General features: G+C 42.6%; 1 protein-coding gene across 2 annotated transcripts in view; it reads right to left on the bottom strand.

Moving 5' to 3' along the window:
* spryd3 (SPRY domain containing 3) overlaps window positions 1-27139 on the bottom strand; it is a 42765-nt gene that overhangs the window by 11902 nt on the left and 3724 nt on the right. For both annotated transcript variants that reach the window (XM_041065155.1, XM_041065161.1), the window contains exons 4-7: window positions 23109-23233; window positions 22192-22327; window positions 21910-22098; window positions 8178-8327 (exon numbers count right to left, since the gene is read on the bottom strand). In XM_041065155.1, the coding sequence (XP_040921089.1) occupies window positions 8178-8327; window positions 21910-22098; window positions 22192-22327; window positions 23109-23233 (600 nt within the window). The remainder of the gene's footprint in view (window positions 1-8177; window positions 8328-21909; window positions 22099-22191; window positions 22328-23108; window positions 23234-27139) is intronic.

The raw sequence follows: 27139 nt of genomic DNA, 5'->3' as shown, positions 1-27139 counted from the left end.
AAATAAATTCAGTGCAAGTAAGAAATTATCAAACTGTGTTTATAACATATTTAGTACCACAAAAGAAGAAGAGAGTCTACAGCCTTGCTAGCAGCCCTGTGAGGCTGTGTGTAAATCTGCTTTGAGCTAAATGCTAACATCAGCATGCAGCATGCTAACATGGCAACACAAACATGCTGATGCTGAGCAGGTATAATGTTTACCATGTTCGCCATCTCGGTTTAGCATCTGTAGCACCGACACCTGCTGACCTTGCGAACTGGGCACTTGCAGATTTTATCAGCTCCAGCTACAAGTACTTGGTTTGTCAAGGTCAACTCAATAACTCAACTGAACAAGACAAACTCTATTTTAATTCTAAATGACAAAGTACAAAGCCAGCGCAGTGTTTCCCAGTGAAACTGTATTGGGACCGCCGCAGCTTTAGATCAGGGTGCTGTATTCCTTCGCCCGTGTTAATGACTGTGAGGATTTCCTCCCCTGTTCTGGATGTCTGTCAGTGGGTATCTGTCAGTGTCTGCTACACCTTGATATGTCTGTCTCTCTCTACATCTGTCTGCATGCGCAATATATGTGTCTTTCTCCAGGCTTCACGATGCCAACAGAAATAATTGGAGGGCCAACTTTTGGATAAGATCAGAGCATGACTCAGAGGTAATTACCAGAGATTTCTATCTGTCTTCTAGGCTGCACCTCCATTACAGTAGAAACACAATACTGAACAAGAGAGGAAGGACGAGGAGGAGGGCAGTGACATTATGCTTCTCTTTCATCTCTCAGCAGACGACATCTTTTAAATGCTTTCTTGTTCACATTCTCTCTTGCAGGCAACTCTCTCTGCTGAATTTCTTTTCAGATAGAAATAAACAGGCGAAAAAAAAAAGCAACTAAAAGACCATTTTCATTTTCTCTCGATGACCACAATGACGTCCAAAAAAGAAAAAAAATTCTGCCTTTAGCATGTTGCTTATAAAGGGAAATGTGCTTTTATCCAAACAAAAGAACAGGCACTGATGACTGATGCAGAGTCTGTAGAGGCAATGCATTACTCATAAGCAAAATAAGGGAGATTAAGTTATTACTATTAGCACCTGCGTGGAGAAGAGGAATGAGTTATTGGTACAGAGCAGACAGCAGCTTGGTCGGGCCAGGCAGACAGTGCAACATCTGAGGCCAGGACATCAGGGAAACATCAGCGATCATGTCTGACAACCCCACTGGGGACAGAGGTACAGGAAATGGAGATGGATGGGGGGGAAAGCAAAAGAGCGGGAGAAGGACAGAGTGAGACATCAGCAGAGGAAGACAGAGAGACATGGAGGAATGCAGCTACTGCTCCAAGCCTGAAACCCCTTGATCCGCCAAGTCTGCTCCTCTTCCCCCTCGTCTCAACCACAAGCCTGAGGATTCCTCTGGCTGACTGGCATGTGAGCTTCATCTCCACGAGGAGGAGAGGAACGTCTGGGTGTTTAGTCCCTGATTGATGATCCGCAGACTCGGATCTGATCAGTGATTTGGACGAACACTCTGAAATAAGACAACATTAGGAACGGCTAAACAAATAAGGGATGGATTTATGGTGCTTTAATGTGAACCGCAGACTTGTGTCTGATAAATGGATCAACTGTTAAATGCCTGTTTTCATAGCCGTCTTCTCGGTAATTGTTGTGTCCATCATCTCTGACTCAAAACATGTACTCTGTGTGCTCTATCCATCAAACTGATACGGTGTTAGACAGAAAAACTGAACCAGCACTCTCTTCTCTACCAACTGTGAATGCAGCTTTACCATATTTCAGTGTCTGAATATTACAGCATCTCTCACCCACGCTGAAAAACCTCAACAACCACTGGATAGATTGTCATGAAATTTTCTACAGACATTCATGGTCCTCAGAGGATGCAACTGACAGACTTTGGTGAGCCCCCCGACTTTTACTCTAGCGCCACCGGCAGGTTGACATCTGTGGTTTACAGTGTCAAGTCTGCTGTTTGAATTACCATGAAATTTGGCACAGGCATTGCGGTCTTTGTCAATTTTGGTGATCTCCTGACTTTTCATATAGTACCATCCAAGTTTCCTCCCATTTCGCTCCAGCAGCCCCAGCCAATGTTAACATTGTGCTGCATTCGTCTTCCTCGTGCTCATGAAGTCTTTTCTCCTGTTATGTTAAAAGTGAAAACATATGTTTGAAAATACGAACAGGTAGGGAAGCTAAGCAGCCAAACGGTGTTGTGTTAGAATAAAAATAACAGAAAAGACTAGCTCTACACGGCAATATAAGAGCGATGGTCTGTGTAGAACATGTTATGGATCCTGATTTTTGTCTGGAACATGTTCCAGCTTTAGCTTCAGTGTCTGACACAATATCATGCATGTAGCCATCGAGTGCATATATAAGACTCCTTTCATGAGACTCTTGTTTTAATAGAAGTCAGTGAACAGCTGACAGGCAACAAACAGCACAATTTTGTCTTCAAATGAATTTGACATGCCGTAGTTGCTACACCTTATAGTTATGTGGGGGCAATCAAACTTGCTGTTAGCAACAGCAACCCATGTAAAAGAGAAATTACTTTGCAAAGCACTTTGTATTAATCATGGGGGAAAAAAAAAATCCTGACAGTGCAAAAATAAGATGGTGCTAAGATTTGGTTTGTGGGACTTGGAACAGCTCACCTCTGATAAAAGAAAGATTCCAACCTATTGTGGTTTGGGAATTACAACAGCTGCTGTGATTTTTGTTTTCCAGTCACTGGTGGCGCCGCTAAATCACACCTGCGCTTCTCTATCAACATGCGAAAGGATGCATTTTAGAGTGAGAAAACCATGTTAACCATTGGGTCCACTCTTGTGCACGCTTTCGAAAAACATGGTCGTAATCTCCGCTGGCCCTGCGGAAGCCATCAGCGAAATGCGAGCTGCTTCTAAGAACAACAAACACTGGCGTCGTGTCCACAGCATGGCAGAGAAAAAGGCCTGCGGTATCAGATCCACAGCTGCTACATCGGTGTCATCAGAGCAGCCTGCATTTCCACACTGTGGCAGAGTAAACAAGTCTGAAAGAATACCGAGCGGAAAGGTGCGGGCCGAGAGGAAAACCATGTGGAAGCGGATCATCTCCTGCAGCTATCAAACTGGCATATCACAGAGCTGTCTAAAAATATAACTTAAGCCATGAATTACCACGGATGTGAGTGTATGGGTGTGTGTGTGTGCTGAAGGTACAGTTTGTAAGGAGGGGAAAGTGGTGTGTTTCTGTTTGTACGTGCCCACACAGCCTCACCTATAGGGGTTGGGCAGAGACTGTGTAGGGAACTAATGCTGGTCTGTTTGTGTAACCTCGTGTCATCAGGCTAAAACCTCTAGCTCCCCACACGATAACAGCAACCGTCTGACATTAGCTGATGATCTGACTGAAGAGAGGAGAACAACAGCCCATCTGTGTGTATGTGTTTGGGCACGTCCATCACCCTTTTTTCTGTTTTTTTCTTAAACAGATACAGATACACAACCAAGTTTGTTCTGTTACTGAATGAGCGGCAACTTAGAAGCATACTCGTTATTTTATACATGTATTTAAATGTGTCCCATCGACTAACGCTTTATCCATCATCCATAGAGTTGCACAGTAATAAATTACGAAGATCATAATAACTTTGGTGGTGGGAAATTACGTCTCAAACCACACAGCAGCTCTTAGTCTATTATCAGTCTAATTTACATCATCTTCAGTTCTTCAGATGCAGTGGGAACAAAAAAAAATCTAATGTACTAAAGGAAATTTTAGTCCCTGATTTACCTCCTGACATTAAATTCCTGAGGCTGATAATTCCTGGGATCATTATCATCTCGAGTAGGGCCGCATCAAACAATTATTTCATCATCGATCAATCTACTGAACAGTTTCTCAATTAATCTATTAATCATTTTGTATTAGATTAGTGTAAGTGCTCGGTTTAATATCAAGTATGACAAAGAAAACAGAAAACAGAAAATAGCTGGCATTTGGGCTTGAAGAAATATTATTATTCAAATAGCTGCAGTTTAATTTTCTGTCAACTGACTAATCAAATAATTGACTTTCAGCTCTATTTGTAAGTTATACCAAGCAGGACTGTGTACATTGTTGTTGTGCTGTGTGTACTGCAGCTTCCAGATCAGAGGCCTTGGCACAGTGACTGGTCTTTTGTTTCATACTAAATTGACCCCGTTAGAATAAACAGGTTCGCAGGAGCAGCGCTGAAAAATGGTTTGTAGGACTGCTGCATCACAGGAGGAAGAGGAAGAAAGCTGTTCCCAGGACTCGGTCCGGGGGCATACGAGGACAGAGGAAACCCTGCCATTCCAGTCTCCCGAGCGCTTTTATTTCTTGTTTGTGTGTAAGAGTGCAAACTGTTAAGTTTGTGTGTGTGAGACTTTATGACTGTGTTTATGTACATTAACAGAACAGGGAGTGACCTAATACACTCATCGGGGATACAGGGTCAAGGGTGAACGGAGAAAACCATCTGTTTCATTCAGACACCGACGGCTGCTGAACCACCGTCCTGTACCTTCACTCCTCCATCACAGCTATGACACCCATCCATCCATCCTTCTAATTTCCAGCCGATGCCCCCACCTTCCCACAGGGTTATGATCTTTTTTTTTTTTGTAGGATTTTAGGGTTTGTTTTTCAGGACATGAGGTTTTTCCTGCTTTTTTTCCTGTGTTTTTCATATTCTGAATAGCTTCCCCTGATTTTTTTCTACCTCCTAACTTTCTACCTTGCTACCCCACCTCCTCAACAACCCGCCACCCACCATCAACACACACACACTTCCATCTAACCCCTACACTCTTCCACCACATAACTAAGGCTAGATCTCTCTTTGTCCCACAGCCTAGCAACCGGTGTGTATACCGGATGAAAAACAACTGTGCTACCAAGCATATGCATGCTGTACATTCATGAAGACCCTTATCTTCAGAGGAATGAGAGCAAAAGCGAGAGGTCATGACAGGTCTAGGAACTGCGGCGGGGTCAAAACAGATCGGAGATTACAAACATACAAAACAACACGTTTACCTTACACAAAAAGCATTCGAACTTATCACATAGCACAAATTCCTCCAGCTTCCCTGTTGGACAGGAAACTGGCAACAGTAGCCGGGGGGATTCAACAATTTACTTCCACCTTTTTTTTTTAAACCAGCTAACTTGATTTTAACATCTTGAAACGCCACGTTCTATTTATTTGACATCTTTGGAAACATTAGGATTTTGACCAGAATTAAAAACATAGTGCAGTGAAACAGGACAATGAATGTTCATGTAAACAAGACTAAGGGTGTGCACCCACGCCAGCAGCTCGGAGAGGCTGTACTTAAGTATATGCTGATGTTAAGTGGGTGTAATGTGCAAGCATGTTAGCGAGCTAACATTTTCTAATTAGTAGTAAACACAAAGTACAGCTGAGGCTGATGGTGATGCCTTTAGTTGTGCAGCCATAAATCAAGGCACTGGAGAAACAACCTGCTGACCTGCTGAGTGCATGTAAGGAAAAGTCTGGGATTATTAGAATTATTACATTTCATCCTGAGGGGTACATGAATGTCTGAACCAAACAGAAAGCTGAAGTCACCGTGTCTTGTCCAGACTAGCCTCTGCTCAGTTTCACTTTGGATCTCAATTTCATCCATACAGATTTCAGCCAATCCATCCAAAAGTTGTTTAGACACTTCAGTCTGCACCAAAGTGGTGGACCGAGCAACATTACCATCCCTAGACGAGCACAAAAAAAACACAGACATCCGTATAAAATCCGTGTTACTTCTCTCAAGATGTACTGCAAACGTTAAGATGGGAAGAGAGTTAGCATAAAGGAAGAAAGAGATTTGTACAGTAAGGAAAACTGAGTACAAAGTTGAGCCTGCAGTCAGGAACCACAGCAAACTGAGAGGGAGACGGGAATAATCTGGCAGTCTGCTGGGTATTAATGAGTGGATTTGAGTTTATACTCAGGCCTGCTTTCTTACCACGGGATGCTACGTGAAAAACACCAGCATGCAAACTTGCGACTGCTGTTGAGTAAACAGTCATTACCCAAGCCCTTCAATTCTCTGCTTTATCACCTCTCCTGGACTTCAGCTTAATATCTTTATAATGAAACCCAGATGCAGAGGGAAAAGTAGTGGAACAAAAAGAAAGGACAGGGGAACTCTGAGGAGGTAATGGGACTGGAGTTATCACCACTCTGCTTCTTTCTCACCCATTAGACCAACGTCTGTGTGTGTTTAACTGAGAATATGTGTGTGCACATGTACCCTTTTTTTTTTTTTGTTGAGCTCCATCAGAGGATATTCTAGTTGTTTTGTGTCTATACCCACAGAATGAAATTCAGTAAATATAAACGATGTGTGATGTGTGAACGATTTGGAGTACGATATGATTTGAAGGCTTTAAAGTCAAACTGAATATAAAGTAAAATATAAAAAATTGTTCTTAAGAAATCATAGATAAATAGATAAATAGGTAGATAGGTAGGCAGGTAGGTCGGTCCGTAAGTGTCCAGATGTCCATTACTACAAAAGAAGCTGAGAAGCTCAGAAGCTGTTCACACAAATATTCCAAAACACGATTTTATCCTCCTTCGCCAAACACACAAATACACACGGCAGCCACAGAATATTAGCGTATTTGGCAAAATACACATCTATGAAGGTGGTAGTGCTGTCAACTAATGTGCAAAAGCCAACAACCCAAATGAGACCATCCACAAAAAGGATGTTGAGTTTTTAACTGACGGACGGAAACCTGCGAGCTGGACACACACATACTGCTCAGCCACTCCTCTCTGCATGCAGCTACGCTTCTTTGCCTTCATGTCAGCAAGTGACCTGTGCATCCCTCCGTTTGTCTTTTATAAATAAACTGCCTCTGAGACCTTGAAAGATGTTGTACAAGTTTCATCATTTATTTTTGTTATTAAAAGGGGCAGAGTTTTGACCCTGGGAGAGACAGCGCTGGCAGCTCTCCACAGGCCTTGGCTTTGGCAGCCACTAATATTTCACATTCATAACACTTTCGAGGCTAAACTTACAGGGTGTAAAAAACCCGTACTGTCAAAGAGATCCTGAGTCAGAGGAATAATATTAGGTGAAATTGTAATGAAAATAGGTTTTAGGGGAGAATCCATCTATCAGAAAGCAGACATTTAAACAAGTTTAATCCCGTCCTTATAAGCTTAGTAAGGAGGATTCAAAACAGCCTTGGTGTAACTGGTGCAAGATCCTAAACTATTACTGCTTATGCTTAACATCCTTGCAGCTGTTTCTTGAAATGTTAAACCCTATTTTATTCACTCTTGGCATCTCTTGTGTATCATTCTCAGTCAGTGCCCAAGCACCTACAGGTTTGTCTGTTTTATCCTTCAAAGCTGGTCAACACGGTAATAGCCGCTCGCAGAGCCGCAGTGCTCACGCTGAAATGGGAACCGTATGTGCATTCTTTGGAAAAAGAAATGAGGGCTCAAATGAGAGGTGTTAAAATTTCTCTAATTGTATTTTCCTCTTGGAAGTGTTTCATGTACCCAAAGTAGGCCATTAGATCCAAAGAGAATGGCTAAGCTGCTGGATAATGGGAAAGAAAATAAAGCTTATGACAGTACAGCTGTTTACAACTCGTACTCTCTATTTCACACAGTCTGCACCAACTGAAAGGGCTTTACCGGCACAGCCACTCATCATATTTTGTCCACGCACTGTGATTTGAATTGTATGCGGGGGATTCTACCTTTAAAAGGAAATAAGCGCTGCTGCTCTTCCTCAACATTCCCGAGTCAGGGTCTGAGGAACATTTTGCACAAGCTAATTACCTGTCTGCTTATTCTCAGTTCAGGTTTTTGTCAAAGTTTTCCCTCATTAGTATGTTAGTATGTTAGCTCAACCACTTGTTGAACTACGGGGACCAGAGTATAAGAAAGCAAACCGAGGGGGAGGCCGCAAGCCAACGGGAGGCTTATTCATGTACTCCACATCCCTTGGGCTCATTGAGCTAGACGGCTTAATATATGACAGTGTGGAAAAATGGGGGAAGCTGCCAAATGAAAAAAAAAAAAAAAAAACATGCTTCTCTGTTGAGTGTAAGTGCGTGTGAAGTTGTCAAAAGTTGTTCTTTTCTTAAAGAGCTCACCCTTCTTGCCAGGCCCAGGGCGATGTAGCACTTCTCCCCAGCATCAACGATCTCCACTTCATAGTAGTGGCAGCGGGTGGTGAGTGGCTGGCGGGCCTGGGCCAAACCCACGTCCATGATGCTCTTTCCCTTGCCAACATACTCCAAGAGCTGAGGAAGACAATAAACAGTGGGAGAGAGAAAGAGGGATGGGGGTTGATATGTTAAGAAATAAACAATATAAAAAGGGGGACTCATTAAACGCTAGCCTGAGTTATTGCTCTTTCTTTCTCTTGACCGTTAATGATGACAGTCCCTATCAATGTAAACGAGATGTAGCTTAGTTTTCACAATTCAGAGATATCCACGCTAAAGGATCTTGGGCCCAGTGTTGTTCAAGAGGTGAAGGACTTGCCCACGCAACCAGCTTTTTCACGTGTGTCCTAAGCGAGTGGGCACCGTGACAGATCGACACCTCGAAACCCAGTCAAACCCTCGCTGAACCGCCCATGGTGACTATTGTACAAGTATGAACAGCCACTCTAGACTGCCCGTACATCACCCGGTGATAATGCAAATGCTTTCCGGTCTATTTTGGTCTTAAGCATCTAAACAGGTGAAGATGGGTGGGTACGGGTGAGTAGGTGGGCAGCTAGGCAACCACAAAGCCTTTAGGCCGAGCAGTGTTTCCATGCCATGTGAGTGCATGTGTATAAATGCGTGAGCACGTGCACAATGAAGAATACGCCCCCAGGCATGAAAGGCTAAGATGACAGACAAGGTGGGGGTGGACAAAATTACTTCTGTATTAAGCCTTTGTGTGTGTCTGTAACACCACCTGGGTGTGCAACGTTTCACTAGCCAGCCACCTGAAGGACACACCTGGTGGGAACAGCTATTCAACATCTATGTAGTTAAAAAAAAAAAAAAAAAGTCAAGTGTTTCAACTAAGTTATTACCATTTATGTTGTTCCTGTTGCTTAGTGATCCATCAAACTGGAAATCACTCAGAAACAAAGCTGACACAGTCAGAAAGTTTCATGTCAGTCTCTGAGCTCGATGACAGATTATGAGAACTTGTACTTGTGCAGTTCCTGTGTAAATATTATGCAACCAACACCAATGATTTTTTTAACTCTTATACTCTAAAGTTATTTTTCTAATACAGCAGTGTATTAACGCACTGTAACCCGAGTCCTGGCTTTGTGTCCATGTTGAACCATTTTGGGTTTTATATTGTATTGCCACGTGTCTTCCATCCCTGGCTATTGTCCAACAGGTGACATTTCCTGTTCTCTCTCCACTGTGGAGAGTTATAATGAGAGCAACATTTAAATATTAATTTAGTCATGTCTGCACTCAGTGTTTCTAACCAAAATGCATTGACTGTATCTTTGAGATCCATCGGATGTGTTGAATGCACGTTCTTCTCCATTAAATATCTGAAAAACTGATTTTTATTTTAAGTATTTTGAAGCTTGAACTGTTCAGATCCACGTTTGTCAGCCTGCAGTCGTCATTTTTTAACTGCCCTTTCTAGAGCAACGCTACCACTGCCAATCAATGGAACAGTATGAAACCATCCTTGTGTGCATACATGAGATGACCACGGAAAGTACCCAGTCATAAGCATCACTCTATAGTGCTGCTACTGGTCAAAATCACCACATGGTGCCTTTAACGAGGACAAACTGTTCATCGCAGAGCTCGAAACTCAACCGAAGGGTTTGAAAGGAGTACAAACTGGAATTTTCATACACTAAACTCAATTTTTGCCAAAATAAGACCTGGCAGACCCCATGAGGGCGATCACACCATATGAAGAACGGTGCACAGACTGAGTTTGGCCTCACAGGATTATTAAACTAATGCCTGTGGCTACAGTTACGTAATCCCATCAGCTACTGGTTGTCAGTCTGGCTGCATAAAGCTGCAGAAATGCTCTGTGTGAATTCTGTGGTTGAAACCCATTTGTGACAATTTCAACAGCAATGAAAATGCTGGTAGACCCGGGGCAGCAATAATTTAACATTTGGGCTGTTGACAGCTTGTGGTTTAGAGAGAAAACATTCTGTTTAGTGCAGATTATTCACCATAATCAAAGTTAGTGCCAACTTTCCCCTTAGTGTCCTATTGTAAAGAGCTGTTGCTATGCATTCTGACAACAATGGAAACAAAGGTAATCTCTTCACATTCCTGGAACGAAGACCAAATTTCTTTGTAGTTTCTTTATTTTTTTTATGGTACGGCTGATTAATTGTTCACAGTTAGAGAGCTTTGTCCTGTCATGTGTACTTTTGTGTCTCATTAACCTGCTGCACTTTCATGCCTGGACAACTGTTTTTCTTTTGGGAGAGGAGGAAAGAGTTTCAGTGTGATGAGCCCTCAGTCACACCTTTCTTTTTTTTTTTTTGCTTCTTGCTGCTGAGTAATGGAAGGAGGAGAGAGACAAGAGGGCAGAAAAAGAGAGACGTAGCCTTGAGCAAAGCATGCCTCACTGAGATAGCTGACAATCTCTCTCTCTCTCTCTCTCCCTTTCTCTCTTGCTCCCTCGCTCCTGTAATTCTGAGTGGTGAGAATGGCGATGGTGGTGTGCAAGGCCATGTTTTGTTGAGCTGCTGCCTGGGAAACAGATGTAACGCCCAGAGAGTGGTCCTGCCAGCTTCCTGTCACACCTAATGGGGGAACTTAAAGAAAGGTGAGACTGAAATTAGGAGACCTCTTCTTTATTATGTGGTTCAAACTTGTCAAACAAAGTCTAACTCGATGAGACATCACACAACAGTGGGTGACCCAATATAACTCAGCTACTTACTTTTGTTTTTTAATGCATTTTTATTTTTACTTTTTTCCCCATTCCCACTGTTTTTCTAACTGTTTTAGATCGTCCGGCCCTTATAAAACAGATTTTTGTCCCACTTTCTTTCACCTCCTGCTCTTACACTTTTCTTCTTCACTCTCATTTCTTCTCTCAATAAATCTTTACAATTTGTGTGCTTAAAAAAAATAACATATGGACATTAAACGTGAACGATCCGGTCCAAATGTGCCACTTTCATTTGGCAAATACACGAGCCGGCCTCGTCCTTGGAACAGAGGCTGTGATTCGTCTCTCACTTGGGTTGGATGCCCTCCAGCAGCTAAATCTGACTTGTCCATCAGTCACTGCTTTGTGCATAGGACAACCAAGATGAATATCCTGCTGGACTGAAAACCTCCACGATAATGCCACAACAGGCTACTCTGTCACTGCTGCATTTTTTAATGGGCTAGCAGCTGCTAACAGCGTCATGACTTTGTTTATATTACACGGAAACATATCATACAATCTTTGTTCTTTTGAGTTATAAATCACCTGAACAAAACTGCTACACAACTCACCCAACTATTCATTAAAAGTTCCGTTATTTCAAAAACATCACACTTACTCACATGTTCAAACGCAACTCAAATGGCAGATTCATAGCGCATATGCCTCCAACGCCATATTTGCATATTAGCAGTCTTATTATTATGTGATCAAATTTTTTGTGCAATTTTAAAAAAAACGGTGCATCCAACGACAAAACACTCAGTCATTACTGAGCTTTAACGACCTTCTTGCTCAAACGTGTAACGTGTTGTGTGATATCGCACGCACTTTCATAGTGACTGGCATTGTTCACCTGGGCTAGAAGGTTCAAAGAGGAAGAGTAAGACAAAATGCAAAAATCAAAACACAACCTGTAATTACCATAGCACCGTCACAGTAAGCGAGGAGGAGGTCGGTGCACAAGTATTTAGTGTCTGAAGACAAGACGATATTTGCCTGGTGCATGCAGCATGCCTTACAGCAACAACCCACCTGCAGCAACACCGTTTGAAACTCTGCAACACAGCATGTAACTACGTTTATGATCCGACTGTGATCACGCTGACAACCACAACACAAACCGCCCCAAGTTATGTCAGAAAACAGCAGACTTACATAGTCACTTTGCAGATTCAGCCAATCAGTCATCCCTGTGAAACTTCTACTGAATCCCGAGAGAACCCAGGACCCACAGAGTTGCCCTTCACCGACACCTCATTGCTCACTGGCCATGTGGAGCTTTTCATCACCTTTTAATACACTCCATTTATTATCAGCATTACCACTGCAGGGAAGATGTTGCCCAAATTAACTTGCGGCTCCAGTGCCAGCAAATATTGCCACCAGCACCGATTTACTTGCGCAAAGTCGTAAAAAGTTACAGTTTTACAGGAAGCTTGCGGAAAACACAGTGTTTAGCAGAGTTAAACAGGACCAGAGCAGATGCAGTGAGAAGATGAAAAGACCTGTAGGTGTAGAATAACAAAATTCAGTTATACTTCACGCTGCTAAAGTACTGTTGTATCTTAGTGCTAGCTGAATCAAGCGCACCACTCAAGAGGATGAGAAAGGGGATTTATAACATGTATTATAATTAAAAGTAGACTTCCAGAAAAGCTTATTCAAACACTCAAACATTCAGCGTTATTCACCAAAACACATCGTGCACGACAAACAGTTGAATGCATGTATTTCAAACTCAGTATTGCTTACATACGTGTTTACTGGCTTGCAGTTTTCCATTTCCCTGCCTTTGATGATCGCATCAACGAGAGGGATAGACTGAAAAAAGACTCTGCACACCGATCTGAGCTTGAGCTCTTGTAGCTAAAGATATTATGTGAAGTCAGTGAAGTCGACTTAGATTCTACTTTTCTTTCTTCGGTCCCTGGAGGAGCTAGAAGCAGAGGAAATGTAAGTTCCCAGGATAAATTCTGAGAATTGCTTTATGTAACATTGATATTTATCTGCTGTAACTGAACTATTAAGAATCAAATCAAATCAAATAAAAATGAATCGAATTGCAGGACTGTTGCAGCTCCATCGTGCTACTAGAGGTCAAAAACTCCACAGGGAACCTTTATGTAAAGAAATTCAAAAGCATTTGGAGAGAAAAAAAAAAGTCGGCTACTGAATTATTGAGCACGGTATATTCTGAGGTTTGATGAACAACACGAACCACTCTGGCTGCAGAATGAGCCAAGCTCAAATTATATTGTCTACTTCCACATGCCCATGAGCGGCCGCGTGGCACACTTTTCTTCATTTGCCCGCGAGGTTCGATGTACAACGACCACATGCAGCCCAAAAATGTATGTCTCCACAGACTGTACATGTGTGAACACGGCAGCCTGTGTAAACAACCAACGTAGCATAAACAGAACTATGTGGGTGTCCACTGTCCACGTATATAACATGTGGACCTTCAGTGTGTGACATAAAACCAATGGAGAAATAATATCCATATCATAATAAATATCTTACACAGACAAACGGAGGAATTATCTTTGAAGAAATTATCAGGAAAAAATAGATACTCAGAGAAGGGTGTTTCTTTCCCCCAAAAACATTCAGAAAAAGTGAGAAAATTCAAACACTCAACACTGAGCAACCGCTGAAAGCAAATGTAAAAAGCAGATGTCACATAATTTCAGGCAATTTCTGTGACAAAACTATTTTTAAAAGATGCAGATTAGCAGAAGAACGAAGCACAAAGAAATGAAATACACTTAACTTCTTTTTCTACTCTGAAATCCCCTAATTGTGGCTGTAAGCGAACCAGATATAATTCTTCGGCTCTCTTCCTGACAATGCTATATTAACTACATAACTGCTTACAGCTTTGTATTCCCCTCTCCAAAGACACACACATAAATACAAAGCTACTCAGCACACACCCCCGGGAAAAATAGAGCTTACATCCAGTTGTGTGTGACAAAAAGGAGAAACCAAATGAGCTGCACGGTATTGTGGCTTTGGAAAGGCACAAATCTGTCATCTGAGAGAGATTTATTGCCTCTGCAAAAAACTAAAACTATAAAAAAATATATATATATGTATATAACTGGGAACCTCAAGAAGAGTTAAAGACTGCAGACAGAACAGTCACTTTGTGGACATGTGTGAAGGAAATCTCAGAAAAGGAAAAAGGATGAAACTGAGCCAGCAGAAGTAGAAATAATGAGAACAATACATAAGCGGATAACAGTAGAGCAGTGTCATCTTCTGGTGACTAACGCCAACAACTAGAGTACAGACGCAGATAAAGCAGAGCTTTGAAAACGGAATTATGCTTCTGGGCTAACGGTTACGCCCTACAGACGGCTACGTGCACTGACACTGACGTCACACTGTCAGCTACACCACGGCCGACGTGTTTTCTCAAAAATATAAGTACATGTCTGTGCTATAACAGCCAAACAAAGACACCATGAGGGGACCACCAGAACTGAGACAGATCAGCTTCGGCCAGTGAAGACTGCTGAGAGCAAATACTGTCAAGTTCAGATCAAAGTGTCTCAGTTGTCTTCCTTTCAATTACACACCTTTAGCAGAGCCATGACACTGCAGACCTGTTCAGCACAATCGCTGCTCTGTATGAATGAATGAGCAAATCACAGCGATAGCACAGCTGTGGGCTCCTATTCAGAAATGAGACGCGGCCCAGACATGGCCAGAGGCATTGTGTTCTCAGGTTGCCCCTGTCCGTACGCCCGTCCATCCGTCCCACTCCTGTGAACGTGATATCTCTGGAACACCTTGAGGGACTTTGTTCAAAACTGGCACAAACGTTCACTTGGACTCAGTGATGAACTGGTTAGAACACATTCATGCAGCCGGGTTTCACGTACGGCACTATGCCGTCATTGTGTGTTAACCGTGGCCAGGTCCACACCAAACACGCTAGACCCCATCTGATCCAAACAAATTTTGGTTTCATATGAGCAAAGAGTGTGCTGCCAGCGTTCGTCGGGTTTCTTTTCATTTCTCTGGCAAAGTTTACTCTTGAAGTTTTGTGAGCAGCGATTTTCTTCTTAGACATGTGCAATGTCCCTTTGCTGTCTGATCAGTCACAGATGATCTTTGCGCCAAGTCAGAAACACTTATCCGTCTGTTTTTCTGCGCAAGGTTGCATAAATAGAAAATTGTGCGTCATTTTTTGAGCACAGCCACTTCGCCTTCTGTTATTAGCAGTATGACTCTTCTTATCCCTCCTAGCAACTGCTGCAGCTGTGTTTCAGCTTATGTTCAGGAGGCCTACTGATGTTCTTGTCAGCTCTCACAATCTGGTTTCTTACTTGTTCAGACAGTTCCTCACCATGCGGAGCTGCATTAGGTCACATGTTCTTTTATAACCTTGATCACTTTTGTTGCAGTGAATTTGCACTTCAGGGCCCACAGGTTCAGTGTAGCCTATACCCTACACTCCAACTTAAAAACAATACCATGACTATAATATATACAATTTTGAATTATTTAACATTTCAGTGATATTGCACAGGAGTGTATTCGGTTTTGTTGTAAACTGTAATTAAAGGTCATGTGCAATTCAAGTGTCTTACGTTGCAGCAGTGATATGAACTGGTGAAATCTGACACTGATCTACAAATGAAAACCGACGTCGTAAACATCTATGTCGTGGGCCGTAGCTCGTTTGACGCAGGTCCACTCTTCCACCGCCAGCCTCCACTCAGTCCGTCGACTTTCCTTGGATTAAGTTATTCCTTGTTTCCTCTTTTCTCACGCTGCTCAGGTCAGAGAACTGGAGCCAACCGCGATGGTGCCGCTGCAAGGCCTTAGAGGTTGCAACCACAACAACTTGATGGGAAAGCTGTGAACTTTCGTCCAAGAGCAGTGTCATGATGGGATTAATGACTATTGTTCCCAGAGGAAGGAAGGAAGCAGGCAACCTTAGAGGGGCGTTGGTACTACAGCTGGCTCTGGCAACTGGAAAAGGTACAGCGAGGAACGGAGCAGTGACGATTATTACAATCTTGACAATGACTGGTGTGGTTCAAACTCACATAAACTTGAAGCTGGGGCAGAAGAGGAGATGCTCTGAGTGGATACTGCAATGTAGAGCCAAGTTTAAAAACTTTCGAACAAGTCTGCAGCACGAAAACTGTGTCAGAGGGTAAGATACATACATCCTGAAGAGTTTTAATCTGCACATGGAAGGGAGTGGTGGACAGAGAGGGAGGAAGCGAACGTGAGATACGGGCTGTGAGGGAGCGCCAGTACACTTGGGAAAACTGATAACTGCAGACTCAGGTGCTGTCCACTTACTTGTCGGCCCGCTCATCCGCAGCTGAGGGGATTAAGTTGGTGGGCACAGCGACTGCTGTGACAACAGGAGGCAGAGGATTGGAGGCTTGTGTTCATACTGAGCCGCACGTACGCAGTGGAAAGCCAGCCAAATTTCTCCTCTCAAGAATAACAGCAGAGCAAAAGCATGGTGGCAAGCAAAAAAAAAAAAAAAACAATTCATGTTTCATGTGATTATCAAACACGTTGTGTTTGCCAAAGAAACCTTCCACAGCCATGACAAAGGTAGAGAAAATAAATCCCTGAATGTATGTGCAATGAAGTAATCTTTAGAAAGTCACACTACTTGGAAAAGAACATTAAACTCATTAAACTATCTGCTTTATAAAATAAAACACCTTGATTAATCCTGTTACTCTCTCTTCACCAGTAACTGCCGCTCCATTCGTCCACTCGGGTGCCACTTGCCACAACTTTAAGAATCAATTTAATATTTATTGTTATCATTTATGTTTCTGTAGCAGGCGTAATAAAACTGTAGAAGAGCACCACACACGCCCCCATGTTTATTTTTTAACTTATTGTACTAAATAAGACAGTATTGTCTGTCTGCTTATGATGTTGATGCCTTTGTTTAAGATAAATCTGTGCATCATTATAGACACGGTAAATAAATAAATAAATAAATAAATAAATAATTTAAATTAATTTTCCAGAAATTAAATGTGAAAATACACTTTAGCTAAACTTGGCGGCATTATATGGCTTGAAAAGAAATTTTCTGCTCTGGACTGTTGGAAGCATCACAGTACTATTGTTTTTTTTTTTTTTTTAAAAGGAGGAGAGGAGGTGATGTGACTGGTCATGACTCATTCCAGCCTCTAACACACCCGTTGATAATGATAATGGATTCTTTTAATCCCACCTCATTTCGCCCCATCACAAAAATACAGAAAGAGGGCTGTCACAACACCAGCACGCAAGACGGCGCTTTTCGTTCCGTGCACTTATACACTAAAATAGGGCTCTTTATCTGAGTGACTGGCAGTTTTACACATCTCCAAGTCTACTGGTATTAGTGTTTATGGACACCATTAAAGAATGCTCCTAAGTTTCACTTTCATTTGGCCATGGCAAGACTGAATATTGTGTTTCATACTGTTAAATTACAAGCAGTTATTTATTGTTAAATGAGGTATTTGGTAAATCTACTAAAAAGATTTTGACGGGGGGTTAACAACAGAGGTAAGATCGACAGTGTTTGTACTTTGATCACACGGCAAAGAGACAAGTCTTTATTTCAAGTGGCATCACTATTTAATAAGCTGAGGATATCTGCTGCTCCGGGAGGCATCAGAAGTTTTCATTTTGCATAATGGAAAAACCTGCTTCCATCACATTTACACAAAACGGAGCAAACCAGGGCACAGCTATCGAACTGAAATTCACTCCATTTACCTCAGTTTTCCACTCAAACAGAACCATGAGGGGAGAGTTTTCACTACGCTGAACAATTGGCCTTCAGATTTATGATTAAAAAGCTGAAAGGAACGAGAGCGTAGCAAAAACAAAGGCTGATCCAAATATAATGAAGGCCACCAGAGTGAAAAACAGAAACCAAAGTTTTCTGTTATACCGACTTCATCAGAGCAGTTTCAAGGATAACCGAGATGAAAGATGCAAATGCAACACTTGATGACAGAGTTATAAAACAGATGAACACATGAGCAGATAAAGCGGGAGTTGGGCATGATGATAGTGGGTAGAAATGTAGGATCTGATACCCCCCGCCCCCCGTCCCTCCACCAAATGTAAACAGCTAACAAAGGCAACGACTTAGCTGCAGACAAGTCACTACCCTCACCATTGTATTCTGCGGCTTTTCACTTCTCAGTACCACCTCATCAAAAGCATACCAGTCAGAAAAGTCATTTATCTTGCTGCACTCTTTTTCCGTCACCCTGTTTTTTTCCCCTCCTCTTAACAATCGGTAAGGACAGCTATCATCCGGAACAGTGATTATCCACACTTATCAAATAGCAACGAGTAAAAACTATTCCACTGTTTTGACCATATGTTTGCAAGGTGCTACTGGGCGAAACAAACCGCAGAGGAGCCAGAGACGTGTTAATTCATCTATGGCAACTGAACGATGGATCCATAAGTCATCGGAAACCACACAGACTGGAAATGTCTGTTGAAAGCCGCGCATGTGAGAAAAGGGGGAAAAATATTTCCATGCCTCTTAAAATGTACAGCTCAGAGCTATGGGCTTGACAACTAGAATGTTGTTGAAATCCATAGGAGTTTTGTATGGATGGAGCAACCAGGAGGAGCAGAAGAAGAGGGGGGAGGAAACGAGGATAGAGGAGAAGGAAAAAAAATGAGACAAAACCAGGAACAATAGGAAGGGAGGAAAGGAAAGGAAACAAGGATAGAGAAGAAGCAGGGATAGAGGACAGAGGAACGGGAGAGAGGGTGAGGAGAAGAGAAGAGAGAGGAGGAGAGGAGGAGGATAACTCGGAAAACTTGAGGCAAACTAAGACAGTTTCAGCCCTGGTTAAAACCACTCAATGAAGTGAATGAGAAGTCAAAACCAACACAGAGATTAAGTGAGACCACCTTGTGGCTGACATAATGTTCTGCCCTTAAAGCCTAATCTTGTCTTATTCTAATCCTGCTCCTTCCAAACAAACCTCTTCCTTTCCCTTTACTTCTCCTCCTATATTTTAATTTCCTCTGCCACACTTTCCTTTTCTTTCGCTTGTTGCTCTTAAAACAAAACTTTCGCTGTCATTCTAACAAGCACCTACTGCTGCCACACTGTCCCACACCCTTCCCTGTTTTCAGAGCGTACTTGTCAGAGCTTCACAATCTTATCAGTCTGAGTATTATCACCCCCTTAAAACCCTCACAGTGGCGACCACATCATGGATCTGGAGGTTAATGGTTGCTTACTCATTAGAGAAAACTAAAAAAGAAACGCAGAGAAAAGAACTGACAAAAAAAAAAAGAAAAGAAAGAAAGAAAGGAATGACTGCTGGATTGTTGAGCCGGGCGCCCCAGCTGTGAAAACCTCCAACCACATGAGAAAGAGTATAAGATTCCTTAGAGTCCCGTTACTCCACTTATTGAATTTTTACAACCTGGTGCACTGCCAGGCACTTGGCTCTAGCAACACATTTCGTGCCATTGCCACTCCTTGGTCCAGAAAAACAGAAAAGAGAGACAGACAGAAAGACAGAGAGCAAGACCGCTGGCTGAATCATCCCTCTCACCCACAGCAATCCGCTCTGAGAAAAGATGATGGCCTCTGTGCTCTGTGTGTGAGACAGATGCCTGTGTACGACTGCGGACAGACACGTTTATCACACAACCACATACGGGACCCACACAAGGCCTGGCCTCTGTCAATGAGAGACCTGCCTGTAGTCTTGTGGTTACGTTCTGAAGTTGGAGGAGGGGGCGATGAGAGCTCACACCTTCACACAGAACAAAAGTGTTACAGTTCACTACTGTGAACGGGTGTGAGTACAACACTGTGTGATACCTCCGATGACAAAGTCGCCGCCGACAATGAAAATGAACTCCACTGAAGTGGCTGATGCCAACTACCTGAATCACAGTTTAGTCTGTGTCTGGGGGAAAAAAGCCCTGAACTCTAACCCTCTAACCCTCTAACCCTCCCACCAGAGGGGCAAATATCAGTCATTATTAATCACTGTGGAACACGTGAGTCTGGCCTGTAGCAAACATGGAAAAATTAATGTGTTGTGTAGTTTTACAAAGTGACCTAAGTTAGCATCATGGCTCTGTTGGTTGGTTGGTCCACCAATTGGTCCAGACTGAAATATCTCAACTATTGTATAGATCAGCACGAAATCTAGTGCAGACATTCGCCTAATGACGTTGGAGATCACCTGACTTTTCCTCTAGTGCCACCATCAGGTTCCCATTTCTGGTTTTGGGTGAAATGTCTCGACAGCTATGGGATGGACTGAAATTTGGTGCAGACATTCACGTTCAGCAAAACTAATAGCATTCCCATCACCCTCAGCTTTACTTTGTGTTCAGTGCTAATTAGCAAATGTTAGCATGCTAAATGCTAAACCAACTGCTTATAGCTAATCTATGAATGTAACCCTTCTTTGAAATGTAATCTCAACAAAAGAGAACATTTCAGTAGGGATGCATTTAATACAAGACAATTATACTGAACTGTAACACATAACAGAGGTATCTCCATTTCTCTGGCCAGTGTATTGAACCTGTTGTTCTTTAATTATCTTGCAAATGAGAAACTGAACTATAGAGGGTCTGTGTGTGTCTATCACTGTTAAAGCTGCACTGATCAATATTTGTATATCAGGTCTCACCTTTACTCGGCATTTTAGAGCAACAGAGCAAAAAACAGAGGGCGAGTATTCAACGTGCATTCATCAGCTCACCAGAAACACAACTCTAATAGTGTGTGTGTGGGCATGTCTTTGAGTGGCAGAGAAAGAGAAAACCAAAGGCAGTGTGTTGTGTGAATTAGGTTTAATTATAATTTATTAGGTTTAATTGGTGTATAATGGTATAATAACACAGGACTATTATGACTGCAATTAAAGTGATTACAATGTGGCAACCATTCTGCCACATCCGGCAACCAAAAGCTGATGGAGGTGCCTGGAATCAGACACATCTGAAGATTTATCTGTAGATAAAAGAAAGCTGGTGTATTACCCTGCTTGTGTGCCTAAGATCTGAAGGTAGATTTGCAATAGGTCTGTTGCATAATCCCCCAACTATGATGAAGAAAAAGCAGAAATGAAAAACAACAGACTCGACGTCTTCACTGAGAGTCTGCTGTTTATCTTGTTACCGAACCCGCTGCCTACAGAACCTACAGAGGAAAATCCCTGAGCTGGTGTCGTGAAGCAATGCGAAAACACTCCAAAGGTGACTCAAATCTAGGCATAGCAAGATCATACAGCGGCTGAGAGAAAACAATTCAAACTCAAATGACTGTCTCTAGAGCTTTCCCTGAAGCATTAAGTACGGTTGTCAACAAAGAGGGATTTGTGAAAGAGCAGGCAGCTGAATGATCTTGTACAAAAGTACAAAACAAATACGGGGAACTGGCAACAACCACGCATAAAGTACAAGCAACAGAGAAGCCCCAACGTAATCTATCCCATTCAAATGACATATGCTAGAAAAACACGTCTGTTTGTCTTCACATACCGTCTCCCAACACAAGGAAACCAAATACCCAACTGGCATTTATTTTGACCACCTATATGCTACTGTGCTAAACTACCAGGTTCAACAGTTCTTCATAATTACTGTCAACTGAGAAAATTATACAGATTATACATTACTATAGCATTCTGTATAGGTTGTAGTTAGTTTGGCTACTGGTCAGAATAAGGTAAGTGGCGAAAGCAACACAGTCATTATTTAAGTTCCAAGAAACACTACAATATGCTTGCAAACTTCGTTTTAAGTTAGGTTAAATACAGAGAGAAAGATGAAGCTGATACTGATCTTATGTGATTCTCAGAAAGGCATACAAATGACGCAAATTTCCAAAGAAGTAGGAGCACTCCTTTAACCATGACAAGAACAATGGGGACTTTTTGTCTTTCTTACCGTGCCGCTCACTCTGACGTCATAAAGCCGACCCCAGTCATCTTCATGGCTGTCAACCATCATCATGCTATCATCCTCCTCCAGGAACCACTCAGCCTGCAGGTCAACCTTCACCTCCTCCCCCATGGAGTGCATCCCCACGGCGGGAAACAGGCCCTCCGCCAACACAGGAACCTCTACTGAACCCACCTGGATAGGAGAGGGATGTAAGGAAACAGTGAGTGAAGAAACATAAACAAACACAGAAGGTAAAGAGAGACAACACAATTTTAAAACACCTACCTCTTTGCCATTTTTTGTGAAAAAGACTGTTGTAAAACCTGCTTCAATATTTTCTGAGTGTATTCCACAGCCAATGCGGTCACCACGAGCACATTTCGGCCCAAACTGCTGCCCCACAGGGTTTCCATTGTATAACCTAAAAGAAAAGACAAATGCTAAATCCTTGTTGTTGCTCCACTTAATGATTCCATCATGATTATTATTTTTATTTATTTATTTATATTCCAGTGACGTATTTGAAGTGACACGGCGCTGCTATGGCCTCCTATTCAGTAACGTTAGCTTGTCAAAGCAAAACTTCCCATCATCTCACTTAACGCCAAAGCAAATACCGTAAAAAAAAAAAAATGTAAACAGACTTTGAGGGATATAATTACAGAACCTGATATGGCCTGATGATGTACAACAAATCTGTCCTGCGTTGCAGTGTCGCTATCAACAGATGAAATCAGATGCTGAAATATTAAGCAGTTCCTATGCTGGAGGCATCTACAGTGGGACTCCCACACACCGCGAACCACAAATATAAATCTAGTTTTAAATGTGACACTAAACACATAGCACTTCCAGCAGAACTATTTACCGGTAGCACATGGCATACTTTAAGCATTTTAGGCATGTAGTAAATGCCTTTATTTTGAATAATTTACAATTCCTAGCACCTCAGTGTTTGTTTCTTTTCTCTTTTTTTTGTATTATTGCAAATTCAACATTTTTGAGTTTTAAAATCAAGTATCAAGAGTATTTTACGCTGGTGAAAAATGCTAAGAAAAAGTAGGAGCTAAGGAGACTGATATAGGGAATTACTGTTGCGGTTATGTGTGGATGCAGCAGCAACAGGCCACAATCCATTTTCCCAAACCATGCAAGAAACCAGTGATGAAGTGTAGCGTATAGATGACTGTGGTTTGACTTACTTGCCGTTGTCAGCGTGGTAAGCTACAGAGTATGGCAGCCAGCCAGGCTGGTGGTCCAGCCTGTAGAATTTAGGCACCAGGCCCACAGCAATGGTCCCCCTCACCCCTGTGTCCACTATCGTCACCTAAGCACACACACACACACAAAGACGCACACACAGACACAGACAACACTGTAATTACGACCGTGGCACCAGTTAACTAGCATAACTCACTGCAGGTCTTCATGGATTTTACTCACTTGTGTGGGCAGAAGGAAAAGGTACCTTTTTTTAAAAACAGCATGACTTTATAGCCAAACCAAAATCAAAACACAAGTTTTATATTTTACTGTGAGAAACTTCACTAAGTTGCAACTTCAATGGAAAACTCGACTCAGGAGAGGAAGCCTCCCTAGTAAATCCATGTCCTTCTTGAGCCTCAGTCTGTCTGTCTGGCTGGTATGGCTCTTACCCAAAAGCCCAGAGTCTGGCCCTCAGGTATACAGCTGTTGTTATACAGAGATGTGCCAGTACAATGGTTTTATTACACACTGAAGAAAGATTCTGATGGTAATACTACCGCAAACTCTATCTATAACCGTCAATACCATGATTAACGCCATTTGTCAGAGGGCATCGTGAACACAGGGCAATGTTACCGCTGCAGTCCACCTGTTATGTTCTAACCTTCTACCTTAAACAACTAAAGACGCATATTTTTCTCAGGGAGCTGATAAGACTCAAACATAGTTGTTGAAATAGTTAGTGAATGTTGGACTATCATGACCAGCCACGTTAAAAACACTGACAGGTGAATAACATTGATTATTCTGCTGTCAAGGGGTGGAATATATCAGGCAGTAAGTGTTGGAAACAGGAAAAACAGGCAAGCATAAGGACGAGAGCAACTTTGACAAGGGCCAAATTGTGATGGCTAGATGAGTTGGTCGCAGCATCTCCAAAACTGCAGGTCTTGTTGCTTGTTCCCAGTATGCAGTGGTTAGTAAGTACCACGTAAATACCAAGTGGTCCAAGGAAGGTCAACCGGTGAACTGGTGACACGGTCATGGGTGCCCAAGGCTCACTGATGCACGTGGGTAGTGAAGGCTGGCCTGTGTGGTCCGATCCCACAGAAGAGCTACGGTAGCACAAACTGCTGAAAACCTTAATACTGGTGTTAGTGCCCATGCTCGACCCCTGTCCGCCGCTGAAAGCGCCTACAATGTGCACGTGAGTGTCAGAACTGGACCAGGAAGCAATGGCACAAGGTGGCCTGGTCTGATGAATCACGTTTTCTCCTACATCATGTGGACGGCGGGGTCCGTGTGCATCATTTATCTGGGGAAGAGATGGTAGCAGGATGCACTATGGGAATAAGGCAGGACAGCGGAGGCAGTGTGATGCTCTGGGCAAGGTTCTGCTGGTGGAGTCGTTGGATCCTGGCATTCATGTGGATGTTACTTTGACCTGTACAACCAACCTAAACACTGTTGCAGACCATCATGGCAACAGTATTCTCTGATGGCAGTGGCCTCTTTCAGCAACATAATTCACCCTGCCGCACTACAGAAATCACTGAGGAATATGACAAAGAGTTCACTTGGACGCAAAATCCTCCGGATCTCCATCCAATCAAGCACCTGTGGGAAAAACAACGCTGATCCATGGAGGCCCCACCTCGCATCTCACAGGACCTAAAAGATCTGATCCTAAAGTCTTGGTGTCTGATACCACAGGACACCTTCAGAGGTCTTTTTGAGTCCATGCCTCAACGGGTCAGAGTCGTTTTGGTGGCACAAGAGGGACCTACACAATATTAGGCAGGTGGTTTTAACGTAGCCACAAACACGACTCTAGATGGTAATGTCCTCTGCTGGATGTGTAAACACACAGCTGTTTGCTACCAAATCACAAGTCATAACAACTTAGTCCCAGGTGTGTGTCTGTCAGCTTACTTTGAAGTACTCCTGTCCCCGTACTGGTTTGAGGACTGGGATGTCACAAGTGAAGTGAGTAAGTGTAACTGAAAATGTGCAGGATTTTGCACAGATATCGCATGAAAAGTAATTTCTGTCTTCAATCTGAAACAGCCAGCCAGTGTTTGTTTATGATGTTTTTAACATATTTGATGTCAGACCATCAAGAATTCAACAGTTCACTGATCAGTTTTATAGATATGGTTTAATCCAACACGATCATGTTGTGTGGAGTAATTCTACTACATTTAGCAGTAATATTATCATTTCAGGAAAGTTTGATGATTACTGTGGTAATACCAGTTACCATGATAGTTTTGGCAATGAAAACGTCACACTGGTACATCCAAAGTCCAGAGTCCACACAGCAGCATGGGAAAACCTCCACAATCACTTCCTACCCTCAGAAATGGCACCAGTCTGCCAGCTAAGCCCAACCACAGCAAAATGACACATATTTCCAAGCAGAATTAGGTGAAAGACAATGTAGGAAATACAGGAGAATAAACCTGGTGCGTGTCTAGTCATTCCTCATCCTGATAGAATTTTCTTCTTCTGTCTTATTGCTGGCATGTCCTTTTCCCCTTCCAATATACCTGCCTCTTTATTCACCTCCCTCTTCATCCCAGAGCCCCCCTCCCCCCTCCAAAATCACTGCTCTTGCATTACAGCTGTAAACCAAACTTCTTGGGTTTGCCTGACTGAAAATTCCGGGCCTGATTCCTTTGGCTGTTTAAGCACAATACATTATACCTTTGATTTGTCAAAGAAGTAAATTCTTTGCTTTGGCAGGTAACCACCTCTGCACCTAAACAGTTAAAACACCATGAATGTCCAAATAAAAGCCACAAAACCATGTGAGACTACTCGGATTAGGCAAGAGAAGGAATGCGCTCACTGATGAGCCGTTCAGTTATGTTGATATTAATTTTTCAAATAAATCTGGTAAAACAAGTGGAATGCTGCAGATGTTCAGCCGGGCTCGAGGAAGACAGATGACAAAAACTGGAGAAAGTGCAGGAGTACTGACAACAGAGGTGAAGTGAATTCCTTGTGAAAGCAGAACGAGGAGAAACACGAGGATAGCGGTGACGCATACGTCGACAGAAGCCTGACCTTTATGAGAATAAATGCTCCCAAATTTTCGAGATATGTGGGAAACTGACAGCATGTGCGTCACAGATTAGAGCAAAATGTAGCATGAAACGCGGGGTAATGGCCACACTAAAATCCACTTGTTTAAATGTCAGAGAGATCTATCAGGCTCCAAATGTTACTCTCATTTAAATATAAGCACTGTTATCTTTAAGATTTGCTTGCTAAGGCAGGGGGGAGAGAGATCTGGGGGTCAGACGAGAGTTTGACATCACATTTAAAAGAAATGTCACATCTGACACAAATCAGGGATACCTCAAAGCCACAAAAAATAATGTCAAAGTACACTGCCAGCTTGTATAGAGTCTTAGTGAAGCAGATCTGAAATGTTTTAAGATATCTGAAAAGAATAGTGGAAGAAGTGCATCATTTTCAGGAGAGCTGGGTATAGCTACGGGACTGATGCTCCGTGGTCCTGTCTGGGTCTATTTGCAGCACAGCAGAATGACGCAGGTTCGCTGGATAATGTATAGCCTGATGGTTCCTCCTGAAGCCTAAAAACCGAGACAAGTAAGTTTGTCTGCCTCACCTGCAGTCTCTTGACTACACGTCACAAGGCCTAGTATGACGTGAGCTATCCACAAATAAGCTGGCTCATAAATAACACACTGCAGGCCTCAGCACCTTATTTATGACCGAACTCTCGAAACTTTCCTGTGTTAAATCACCAAGATACTTCTCTCTTTACTGTACCGTATGGATGAGAACTGTTAGAGCGGCCTTGGAAATTTATTCGATAAAATAAATGTCCAACGCTTTCTCCTGCTGCCAGTCTGCTGAAAAACACTGTGTGTTAGACTAATCTTGTGCTCAGAGATACCACCTAACCCACACCCTATCCCTCATTCCAATGCAGCGAGGACATTTTTGAGGTAGTGGTTTTGCACTGGTGAACAGGGACTGTGGGGGGGCACTCAGA

The sequence above is a fragment of the Toxotes jaculatrix genome, chromosome 2 (assembly GCF_017976425.1).
Source record: "Toxotes jaculatrix isolate fToxJac2 chromosome 2, fToxJac2.pri, whole genome shotgun sequence".
NCBI lineage: Eukaryota > Metazoa > Chordata > Actinopteri > Toxotidae > Toxotes > Toxotes jaculatrix.
This window is presented reverse-complemented; position numbering and strand designations above follow the sequence as displayed.